Source organism: Rhincodon typus, chromosome 3 (genome assembly GCF_021869965.1).
Source record: "Rhincodon typus isolate 14 chromosome 3, sRhiTyp1.1, whole genome shotgun sequence".
Taxonomy (NCBI): Eukaryota; Metazoa; Chordata; class Chondrichthyes; order Orectolobiformes; family Rhincodontidae; genus Rhincodon; species Rhincodon typus.
The window spans coordinates 65681417-65693188 of NC_063334.1; the positions used below are offsets into that span (position 1 = coordinate 65681417).

Genomic DNA, 11772 nt, shown 5'->3' on the forward strand with positions numbered 1-11772 from the left:
CCTCCCCCATTTCTGATGAAGGGTCTAGGCCCTAAACGTCAGCCTTTCTGCTCCTATGATGCTGCTTGGCCTGCTGTGTTCATCCAGCCCTGCACCTCGTTGTCTCGGGTTCTCCAGCATCTGCAGTTCCTACTATCTCTGATTCACTTAACAAGTTTAAGTGGGTCTATTTCACTTTTGGGATAATGTAAATATTGCAAGAAATTAGCTTTCTGGGGGAAGGGAGGATATAAATAGATACATAACTAAGAAAAGTGAAATGTTTCAAGGGACACACTGTTCCATTGGGAGTGGGAGCAGGTGTTGTTTCTCTGTTTGTACTGTACTCAGTTATCAAATTTTATAGAAAACACCACAAGAGGTGTATGGATGAATGAGGCTAGTCATTCATTGCTCCAAAACAACCCCATACTTGTTCCATTGTTGGAAATTATTATTTCGTAAATGATTTTGGTGACTTCTGCCTTCACCAGTTTGTTCAAAGTTTCATGCAAATATTGATCTTTGTGTGAAGCCAAGTTCCTGAAATTAATCCTAAAGTTACCTTTTACTCATTTGAACCTATTCATATTAGTGTTTTAAATTAAAGGCAATATTGCAGATTAACCATTTGCCACCTGGAATACATCTTTGTGAACACCTGTCAGATATGTCTTTTTCCTGGCTGAAAAGATAGGTCTGTCAGGTTTTCTACATAACTCTGTTTGATGCATGAGATCGTTTTTGGGTGGCTCTTCTCTGCACTGCCTCTAGTGCTTGTTTGCCTACCACTTTCCTCTTGGTGGCCAGACTCCGGCATGGCATTCAACATGCAATCTAATCAGAACAATATGTGCCAATTCCTAAGTCCTGTTTTGGCTCAGAAGTATGGCATTCTATTGTCTTTGTTGATTGCCACTGTTTTTGTTGGATTGTTTGGCTCTATTAAAATACTTAAGTGTTCTTTCAACCTCGTTTGTAGATATTTCAACAATGTATGTGGAATACTTACATTGTCTACAATTCTTCCTTTTTTTGTGCAAATAAGTAACACTGATTCGCATATATCTGTTGTTATGTATTGAATGGGTTAACTGAGAAGGTGTAATAATGTTCCTCATTTATACGCTTTAGTAGTACAGCTAATAAAACTGGAATGGTTAGAAAATTGTGTACTTAACATATCTTTGTTGAAACTTCAACTATTTTTGGAAATTTAATCATTAAAAACGAATTGATAAATCATTTCCCTCCTGAGGATATGTAAGACTGCATCACAGATTGTCAATTATTTTTGAAGTATATCAAATCATGCGGCTCTTTGGCTCATTAAGTCTGGACCATCAAAATATACTACTACCTAACTGTTTCCACTTTACTGCACTAGGCGTATGGCTTTGAATGTTATGACAGTTCAGTTGCTCATCCAAGTACTATTGAAAGGTAGTGAGGTTTCCCACCTCCGCTACCTTCCCAGGCTGTGTATTCCAGGTCCCCATCACCTCAGTGGAAAAAGATCTTCAAATGCCCTCTAAAACTGCCTTTCACTTTAAAATGATGCTCCCTCGATACAGACTCTTCTGACTAAGCGGAACAGCTGCTTCCTGTTAATCCTGCCATTGCCCTCATGGTCTTGTATACCTGTATCAGGTCCCCCCTCAAACTTCTCTGCTCCAAAGAAAACAACCCAAGCCTATCATAGCTCAAATGCTCCATCCCAGGCAACATCCTGGTGAATCTTCATTGCACCCTGTCTAGTGCAATCACATCCTTCCTGTAATGTAGTTTAGTAAGTAAGCGCAGCATTCAATTAGGCTCAACATTGGTAGTGATGATACAGTACCAGTTATTCTACCTTCAGTTGAGGGTGGATGCAGTAGTGTTTTAGTGGTATACTCTGGGGACATGAGTTTGAATCCCATCATGACAGATGGTGAAAATTTAATTAAATGAGAATCTGGAATAAAAAGCTAGCCTAATTGTAAAATCCTTCTGGTTCACCAATGGCTTCATGACTGTAGAACCAAACATGGAGGCCAGACCAAATAAGGACGGAAGATTCCCTTCCTGTAAAGGATTTTAGTGAACCAGGTGGGTTTTTACAACAGTCAGCAGTGGCTACGCAGTCACTAGTACACTAACCTCAGATTTTATTGAATTTGGATTTCACAGTCTGCCATGATGAGATTTGAATCTGGATTATTAGTCAACTGACATTATCAATACATTCCTGCCTCCTAATCAGAGAATTTTCCTGTATTTCCAAGGATCATTTCAATGTCCATGTGAACAGATTTAACAATGCATATGCAAACACTGCCTGGGACTGTATTGAGGTGTAGCTTGTACCCTAGTAGTTCGGATTCAAATGAGAATGCTACCACTGATCCCAAGTTTACATGTCACAGAATTCATCAAGGATTCCTGATGGGATCATTACTGTCTCATCCTTTCCCTGAACGCCCCCTACCCCAACTTCTTCCTTCAACATGGCAATGCTTGCTGTGTTCTTTACTTTTTGGTGCACCCATCCTTGGTAGGAACAGTTAATTCATCAGAAATTGGACTGTTTTATCCTGGATAGCTCAATTCCATTCATTCTTTTCCTCTTGTTACTATCTTGTTCTGTTTTCCTATTCTGTAGTTTTTAAGACAATGGCTTGAAACATCACATCATGATGAGATGCGAGTCGGTTAACACAGACCTCTTCAGATAGTCTACCCCAAGGTACTCATCATGTTTTGTACCTTATTACCTTTTATTATGTGTGAATGTTGTACTGAGAATATTTATTTCAGACAGAAGAAAGTGGTGAAACCTTTCCTTTCTGTGAAGAATATTTTAAATCAATTCTGAAATGCTGTTGTGGAGACTCCATGTAGTGGGAATTGTACACCAGCTTTATTTTGGTGTAAGTAAGTTGCAGAAGATTTACAGTTAATATTCTCTTGACGGGAGTATGAAATTCTGCAGCTGCTGTATAGTTGTGGCCTGATTGCGCAGGTTGCAATGAGCCATTTGAGGCAGTATGTCCTTGTTTAACCTTTCAAGATGTATACTGCAGTATCATGTGATTACTAGTTACTAAGTGTTTGGTTTAATAATAGTTACAAGTATTACAATCGACCAGTTGTATTTCTGTTCATAATTTTTGTTCAGAATTCTGAGTTATCTCCTATTCTTTCTTCCTGTTCCTAATACCGTATGCATTGCCACATTCCAGCAAAAGTAGCTTTCAGTTTAACTGTGCTGTGAATTGAACTCTCAACTACAGAATCTTTATTTGTATACAATGTCAGGAACTGACACCCAAACTGCATTTCTTCCGGTTTGCATTGTACAGATCACTGAGTTTTGTTTCGATCTACATAATCTTTTTAAATAGTCATTTGGTGTGCTTAACTTGTGCAGCACAGTATTCTAATACTTCGATATGTTAACAAATTACGATCAGTATAAACTGAAGTCTTATTGCAGTGCAGGTGCTCTATCCTTCTGCTGTTTCACTTTGGGAGATGGCCTGAATACCATGAAATTGTTGGAGAAAAGAAAAATCTACGTGTGCTTTGAAATGTTAACTTGATGTGTGGTTTTCTCCCCTTTATGGTGGGAAGGAAAAGTGATAATCTTCTTTATTTCCACCCTTTCAAAAAAAATTAGTTAAAAATTCTTTCTGGGTGGAAGCAAATGTTCAACTTTTCTCTATCAAAGAAGTTTATTTTGCTAAAATTAAAGGCTACTTGAATTGGGAGTTGCTTGGACTGAGGAGTTAATGTAGTGAGGTGGGAATGATAATGTAGAACTTGAGGTGAAAAGAATGTACACCTAACAAATAAATCAATGTTTAATAAAATTTGAATGCCTTACATTTATTCCACTTGGCTGAGAATAAAAAAAATCACCAAATTGAGTTAATAAACATTTTATGTTTCATTGCAGTGAATGCAGCTGTGAGCACAACTCATTTGTTTGGAGTAAGATCTGGCTGTGATGTTGCAAAATTATTTTATTTGCATATTTTGTTAGCCCATGCTCAGGATGGCTGCGGTCTGGAAACCAGTTCATCTGGGGCTGTGAATAGCAAAGAAAAAAACCGATTTTGACTCTGACAATTATTTATAATTTCCTCTTTTCTCACTTGCTTGTGTACAAAAGGGCACAAACAACATACAAGCACCAAACTTTGTGGAAAAGGGCAATCAAGACCAAGTGCGGTATTCAAACTAACTTTAGAGAACAGAGGTAACTTGGCCCAGAGAGACTTTGCTAGTACGTGGCATTTATGCTCTGGTGGTTGGTTCGGTTAGTGGGGAGAAAGATGAGAAGTTTCCCAGGCTTGGTTTCCATTCCTGATTTGGGAATCATTGCTTAGGAACACAGCAGCTTTCTAAAAGATTTGTGCCACGCCGGAAGGGGTGGTAGGGTCTGGGTGCATAGTCGCAGCATTCCAATGAAGGGAAGGTTTAAAAGCTGAAGAGAATCATAAAATTGAATAGCACGTTGCAGGATGTGGCCATTTTGCCCTTTTGAGTCTGTGCTAGCTTTCTAAAGGAATCCACTTTGTCCTTTTCACTCTTCTTTCCCTATAAACTATCAGTTTTTCAAGTATTTAGTCAATTCCTATCTGAAGGATACCAATGAATTTGTGTCGAGCGCCCTGTTATGCAATGTATTCCACATGTTGATCATTCTTTGTTTAAAAATATCCTTCCTTGATTATCTTTTGACTTTACTGCCAAATACCTTTAAAACTGTGCTCTCTGATTATCAATCAGACATTATCATTTAGACATTGAAATAAAAGTATTGACTGTAGCCAAATTGTTCATAATTTTAATCATTTCTGTCAAATCAGTACTGTCTCCTGTAAGGTGATTCGCTTCTTAAGTCAAAATAAAAACCAAAAGAACTGTGGATGCTGTAAATCAGGAACAAAAACAGCAGTTTCTGGAAAAGCTCAGCAGATCTGGCAGCATCTGTGAAGAGAAAATCAGAGTTAACGTTTCGGTGGCCCTTCCTCAGAACTCAGAGTCTCGGACTCGAAATGTTAACTCTGATTTTCTCTTCGTAGATGCTGCTAGACTTACTAAGCCTTTCCAGCAACTTCTGTTTTTGCTTTTTAAGTCCACCCATATCATTGTAATTCTGCAACCTTGGAATGTTTTTCATAAAGCTCATCGAGAACTCCTCCAAAAGCCTATCTTCAGCTTTGGAATAGCAATAATGTTGGTTGAAAATATGGTAGATCACAGCATATAAGTTGTCCTGGCATTTGTGCCCATTTTTCATTGCTAAAATGAATATTTCGGTCTAACCTCAGCGCCGATGCTCAGTAGCAGCAGTGTGTACTATCTACATGATGCACTACAAAAATTCACCAAAGATTGCTAGACAGCACTTTCCAAACCCACAAACTCTTCAATCTAGAAGGACCAGGATAGCAGATATATGGAAACACCATTACCTGCAAGTTGCCCTCCAAGCCACTCACCATCCTGATTTGGAAATATGTCGCCGTTACTATTGTCACTGGAATTCCCTCCCTAAGGATATTGTGGGTCAACCTACAGCGCATGGACTGCAGCAATTCAAGAAAGCAGCTCACCACCACCTTCTTTAGGGCAACTAAGGATGGGCAATAAATGCTGGACCAGCCAGTAATGCCTATGACCCATGAGTAATTAAGAAAAAAAAATGCTGCCCTCCACATTTCAGCTATCAAGTGCATATTTGTATGCATATCCACTTACCTCCTAAGTCAGCGCATGTGATTAAGCTGGTTACATGGGCTGTGTTGCTAAAAGAATGAACAGGAGTTTGACATGCACGCATAAAGAACTGTTCATGAGGACTGATGAGCAGAAACTGATCCACCGGCGCCTATACTGGTTGTATTTTATACATTGCATATAAGCTGAAGGAATTTTTCAAAGTCTAGAGTATTCTCCAGGCTTAACTCTGTGTTTTCTGTCTCTCCAGAAGCGAACAACCAGTAAAAAAAAAATTGTGAATACTAGTCTGCCTCAACTTACATACTTTAAAATGGAGGTCCAGAATGTTAATTTCCAAGTATTACTGCTTTTGGCCTGTGGACACATGCGCTGTCACGCTCGCACTTGTGCACTCTGTCTCTCTGTCATATAATCTCTCTCTGAATCTCTCTCTCACTTTCAGACACACAATCTCTCTCTCTCTCTCTCTCTTCTCATACCCTCTTTCCCTCACACACTCTCCCGCTCACACGCACTCTGTCTCTTTCTCTATCACGCATACCCCCTCTCTGTCTCTCTCACGCATACCCTCCCCCTCTCTCACACATAGCCTCTTTCTCTCACACATACACACATCTGTAGGTATTTAACTGATACATGTCGCACGCCAATTTTTGAGTTTGTTTCTTCCTTTATAAGTTTCAAATGACAGCGTCCCAAGTTCAGTCTCTGCTTTGTTCTTGGTTTATTTGAGTTGAGATGCTAACCATTGGATGTAAGCATGACTCCTAATCATGAGTGTTCTTCAGTACTCTTGACGATTATAGGTTTTTGGTGTCCAACTTAAACATGAGTAGTGGACCACGTAGATGAGGTAATGCAGGGTTGCTGGCACCTGCGGAACTGTATCCTGGCATTGGCCAATGCTTTCGGGAAAGAAAGAAAGAAAGCTGGCTGTGTAAATTAAAGCATGTTGTGCTGCCGTTCTATTGGAGCTCCCATATGGTGAAAACAGTTGTACAGTGATGTATTGACTGACATGTGACTCATCCACGAGGTTGGCCTATTCACCAAGTTGTGGAACAGAGATAGCTGTGGATAAATTCTCAACTCCTCATGAGCTGTGATTTCATTCTTTTGTCCAAGTATAAGTTTACTTATATTGTGAGTTGATGAAGCATAAACTCGGTCTTTGGCCGACCCTTTCTGGTGTATAAATTTATGTAATTTATGTTAGGGATAAATGTAATAGTCTCCTGGGTTTTGATTGGCTAAGTTACCGATAAAGTGGTTCCAAAATTCATCTAGTCAAAATCTGTTTTCAAGTTCAGTATGTTGCTTTGATCCCTGTAACTGAAATGCTAAACTCTTCAAGATTACAAGCACAAGGTGTTGTAGTTATCAAGACAAGACAGGCCTTTTCCCTTATGCACTGCATGCAGAAGTTGCATCAGTCAATATTTGAGTTTCAATGCAGAATCTCTGCATAGAGCTTCAGTGTCATTCAGTAGCAATAGAAAGGAAGTGAATGTGAGGACGGAACACATTGTCAGTACACCCTGCAAACACAGACTTGCCTAGCAGTTCTGCATTGGTCACGGTAACCAAACCAATTCAGGCACCCAGCCCACTGCTCAGACTAGTCAATCTACCAGGGCTGCTTGCAGCCTTAGTGTGTATTCACCTGGCATCTGCCAGCATGCCCACAGCATATGTTCCTTGCCTTGATTTGCAGTGCCAGTTGGCACAGTCCAACAACCAGGCAGCTGGCCGTGCCACTCAGTAGTCTTTTGATTGATTGAATCATAGGTGCAGAAGAGACCCTTGGCACATGGCACATACATGTTGTCATACAGCCAAGTAGCATGTCATATCTCTACCATGTGGCAGCATCATTCGTGCTTAATACACTGCAGCCGCATCCAGATGCCTTAAGGGAGTAGTCTTCATTGAAGTGCATGGACACACTCGTTAGTCAGGGGGTCTGCAACTGTTAGTCATGGGTAGACTCGAGTACCAATCCAGGACTTTGGGCATGCTCAAAGGTCTGGCTGGAGCAACTTTGCGCAGTGGGTCTGTGCCATTGCACCCGAGGGAGTGGGTCACAGTCGGTTCTTTGTCTTCATGGGAGGAGCAGACGTTAGGTAGGAAGGTGTAGATGCATGTAGCTGACTTGGGTGGGGACTTGGAGAATTGTGAGGGAATAATGGAATGGACACCTAGGAAAGGAATGGTAATGCTTGGGGAATCTGTGATATTGTTCAGACTGAGGCTGTAGGCCATTGGCAGAGGACCATTCCCTGCTGCAGTCCATTGTGAAGCAAATGGAAAGTGAGCATTGGGGAAGAAAATGGCTGCCACCACATTTGGAATGGACAGGGTAAGTAAATGTACTTGTGAGGGAGGGAGCTTCAGTGACCATCAGTCATTGGGCTATCATAGGGAAAGAGCACTGGCCAGAGAGACGTGCAATGTTTGTGGCACAGGCTTGCAGCTTGCCTAATCCCTGCCATCCTACAGCATTGACCATCTCTGTGTGTTGCACCTTCCTGACACAATGACTGCTGGGGAACTGCTGAGAGCTATACTCCTGTGAACACAGCCACCAGAACAATTGGGAATATGAATCGGAGGGTGCCGGAAGTGTCAGAATGACACGATGCTGTCTACACGCATTGCTATCCCTGTTTCAACATGATATTAAACACTCAGTGCACACCCCCATCTTTGTGCCTTTTTAGTGCGTATGAAGTGATACTGGAGGGTTCAACAGTGTCTGGGTCCTAGTCAAAGTCAGAAATAACCTCATCAATAGTGAAAAACAAACTTTCATAATGCATTTCTTAACTATTTCCATAACAGTGTCACCCCAGCCACTGATCTCCTTTCAGTACATTTTCCTCTTCTTCCCTCTCTTGGAAAACTCCCAGTTCCATGGAGGAAGTAGAGGGGGTGAACTTAGTCCTAGAATCTTTTGGCCCTGGAGGTGACCCATGGGATATGTCTGCCTGGATGGCCCAGATATGCTGAGGCTTATGCTGGTTAGTAGGGAGTTCGATACATACTGGTTAATGTAAGAGTTGCACAGGAATGACAAGTGGTACTCACTTGGTTGGTGAAACATGGGTGTCCCACAAAGTGCTTCCAGCCTTCTGTGAGCAAAAGTATACAACCTTGTAGAGGGTGAAGACACTGATTTATCTCTATCTATTTCCCCACCCTATTTTGGTGGCTATTAGTGCTCCTGCAATTGAGATAAATGTGTTGAAGTGTTCCAAGGGAGTGAGCGGACAACGTGAAGGGAATGTAATGGTAATGGTGTTGGAGGATAGTGGTTAACCAGAGGGAAGGTTTTGCACACATCAGTGGGGTTGCCAAAGCATGAACCTTTGGTGGAAGGTAGGTGTGATGATTGCGACATTAAGTGAACATGAGGTGGCAGAGAGCAGAGTGCGACACTTCACCGAGCAGAGTGACTTCCTGCACTGCTGCCTGGTTTTCCATTCCCTGGAGACTGCAGTTACCATGATGGTGATTTCTAACCAGGCTGGCATGGTCTGGTGATGTAACCACCCCTGCCACTCCTCCAGGAAGAGGACTCCTGTCCTCTGGACCACTCTGCCCACCAGGACCCTCCCCTTTCTCAGCCATCTCCCCTCACCATCCCCAACAATGAGCAGGCCACCTTTCAAATGTCAGTCTTCCTCCAGCTTCCAAAGATGGTGTTGCTGGACTTTGAGTAGTTACCTGCTGAGTGCAAGTCCTTTTGGGAATCACACATGCTAAGGTGGGAAGGAAATCAGATGTGATACTGCCATCAGGATTGGAACAGCAATTAATGTGGCGAGTTTGGTAAGAAGCAGCACGAAAGCCAGCTTGACCTTGAGAATCCCTCCAACAAATTCGTCATGACTTGGTCTAAGCAAAAAGAATGTAATATTCAGCCCATTGTTCTGCCCAGAATTACCACAGTACTCTCTCTGAGGCCTAACCATTGCTTTAAAATAACTTCCTTGCTTTTGTACTCTGCCCTTGTTTATAAAACCAATTTTTTTTTTGCAAACAGCTTCTTGAGTTAGTCTTCCCATTGTCTGAGACTTAGTCAAGCCTGTAGGCGGATATGTTTGCTCTTGTGCCCCTTTAAAACTGTATCATAACGTTGTAACTTTATACCTCATTGTATTCCTAAGAACATGAGAGATAGCGGTAGGAGAGTGCCATTGGGCCCCAAGAGCCTGTTGCACCATTCAGTAAGATCAAGGCTGATCTCACGAGGATTGATTGTGGAAAAGGATTAGGTGAATCAGATGAGAAGAGGATTTGGGATCTGAATAGCAGATGTCCCAGATACCAAAATACCTGTGCCACACGAAAATTCTTTTGAGCTGGACCAGTGCTGCCCTGATCTGCTTTGTGAAGAAGGTGTGAAGAACATTGTTAAAGGCCATTGCTGTGGAGATGTGCAACCATCTGGAAGATTTCAGGAACAGTCAGATGATTTGAATGACAGTTGGCGAAAAAGGAATTGTCTGAACTGGATTGAGAGCGCCAGATTGAAACCTAGCGACATTCAAAATGAAAGAGAATAGAGAGAACTTGGCAGACACCAGAATAGCAGATATCACTGACAGCTACTAAGTAGCAGATCCCTGAGCTGCAGTGCAAAATTCTTTGAAGATTTCTAACGAGTGGATTAAAGATTCTGGGATTCCTGCCCTCATTCCTAGATCCCCAATTCTTACTGACATTGGAGAAACGTGCAGCCACCAAATGTGGTTAGCGTCATTGCAGGGGTAGAAACGTCCGGGACCCCACAATACTTGTGGAATTTCAGCAAATTTCTCAAGAATCCATTGTTCATGGTCATTCTGAGGAGCATATTGATGACTGAAATCTGTATTTGCAGACCTGCTTTTATACTATTTTAAAAACATTCAGAGCTTCAACTAGAACAGCTTAAAGATGGAGTGCATAACACCAGGTCAGTAAATGTATTTAGCTCAAAAATGATAGGTTTATTTAGTGAAAAGTTGCAAAAAAAAGTGCTGAACGTACATGGTTCATCAATGTCAGGTGAGAGCAATGCTGGTTAATGTTTCAGTTTTAGACCTTTCCTCAAAAGATGCTTTGTATTTAAAATATTTGTTGCTAAGGTTTCAGATTTTTAAGTGTTAGTGTTTTCCCTCTGTTCAAAAACCAGTGCTGCACCTGTGAGAAGCAACAACTAAAAAATGATATACACGTAGTGCAGGAGCAGGAATCAATAAATCTGAACTGTACCAGCAACAGTTGAAATGCTTGCACTGGGCTTTGTGCCATCATTTAAAGTACTTGAGAAATGTCCCCATGTGAATTGCATTTTACTTTTAAAGTAAACATTTTATGATGCCTAAAAGGCACTCAGCCACAGGTTTGATTTAAAATACTGGTAGGTGCCTTTACAAATCAAACATTTAGCTGTGCTTGGGCCAGTATTCTGAATATGGTTCCAAATGTTGAGGCAACCATAATTTGATGACAAGGAATGTAAGTTAACAAATCAATGGGACCAAAAATGTAGGATGTCATAAAAACATCACTAAAGGAATAGTCTAACCACATTAAATTATTTGTGATGGAATTGCTAATGATTTTACCCTAGTTAAGGGAATGCTGTGCAATTTTCTTTTTTATCCCTCTCCAAGTACAAAATAAGTATTGCTCGTTGCTACAGTATGACTCCTGCTGCCCCCTCATTTCCCACTGTCTTGAGTCCATTGTCATTGAGTATGGCTCCATGCAATTATGGATGCAGAACTTGATTTTAGGCTGCAGACACAATCTGGTTCACTGGTGCCAGCTGCTGCCTTAAGTGGTCTGCTGTTATGTCAGTAGAATCACACTGCCTACTTTCTACTAATGTGACAGTAGAGCCTGGGGATATCATGGTGAAACTTCTACATTCTCATTACCCCAACTGGTTCAACATCGGATGATAATTTTACGTGTGTTTTTCTCTCTGTTTGTCTATCTCTCTATCGTACACTCTCTCACTCACACACACACACACACACACACACACACACACACACACACACACAC

General features: G+C 41.3%; 1 protein-coding gene across 1 annotated transcript in view; it reads left to right on the forward strand.

Moving 5' to 3' along the window:
* The first annotated feature begins 10653 nt into the window (after nt 1-10653).
* The window catches only part of LOC109918723 (casein kinase I-like), a 95205-nt gene continuing 94086 nt past the window's right edge, over nt 10654-11772 (forward strand). The window contains exon 1 of the mRNA XM_048593560.1: nt 10654-10672. Coding sequence (XP_048449517.1) covers nt 10654-10672 — 19 coding nt within the window. The remainder of the gene's footprint in view (nt 10673-11772) is intronic.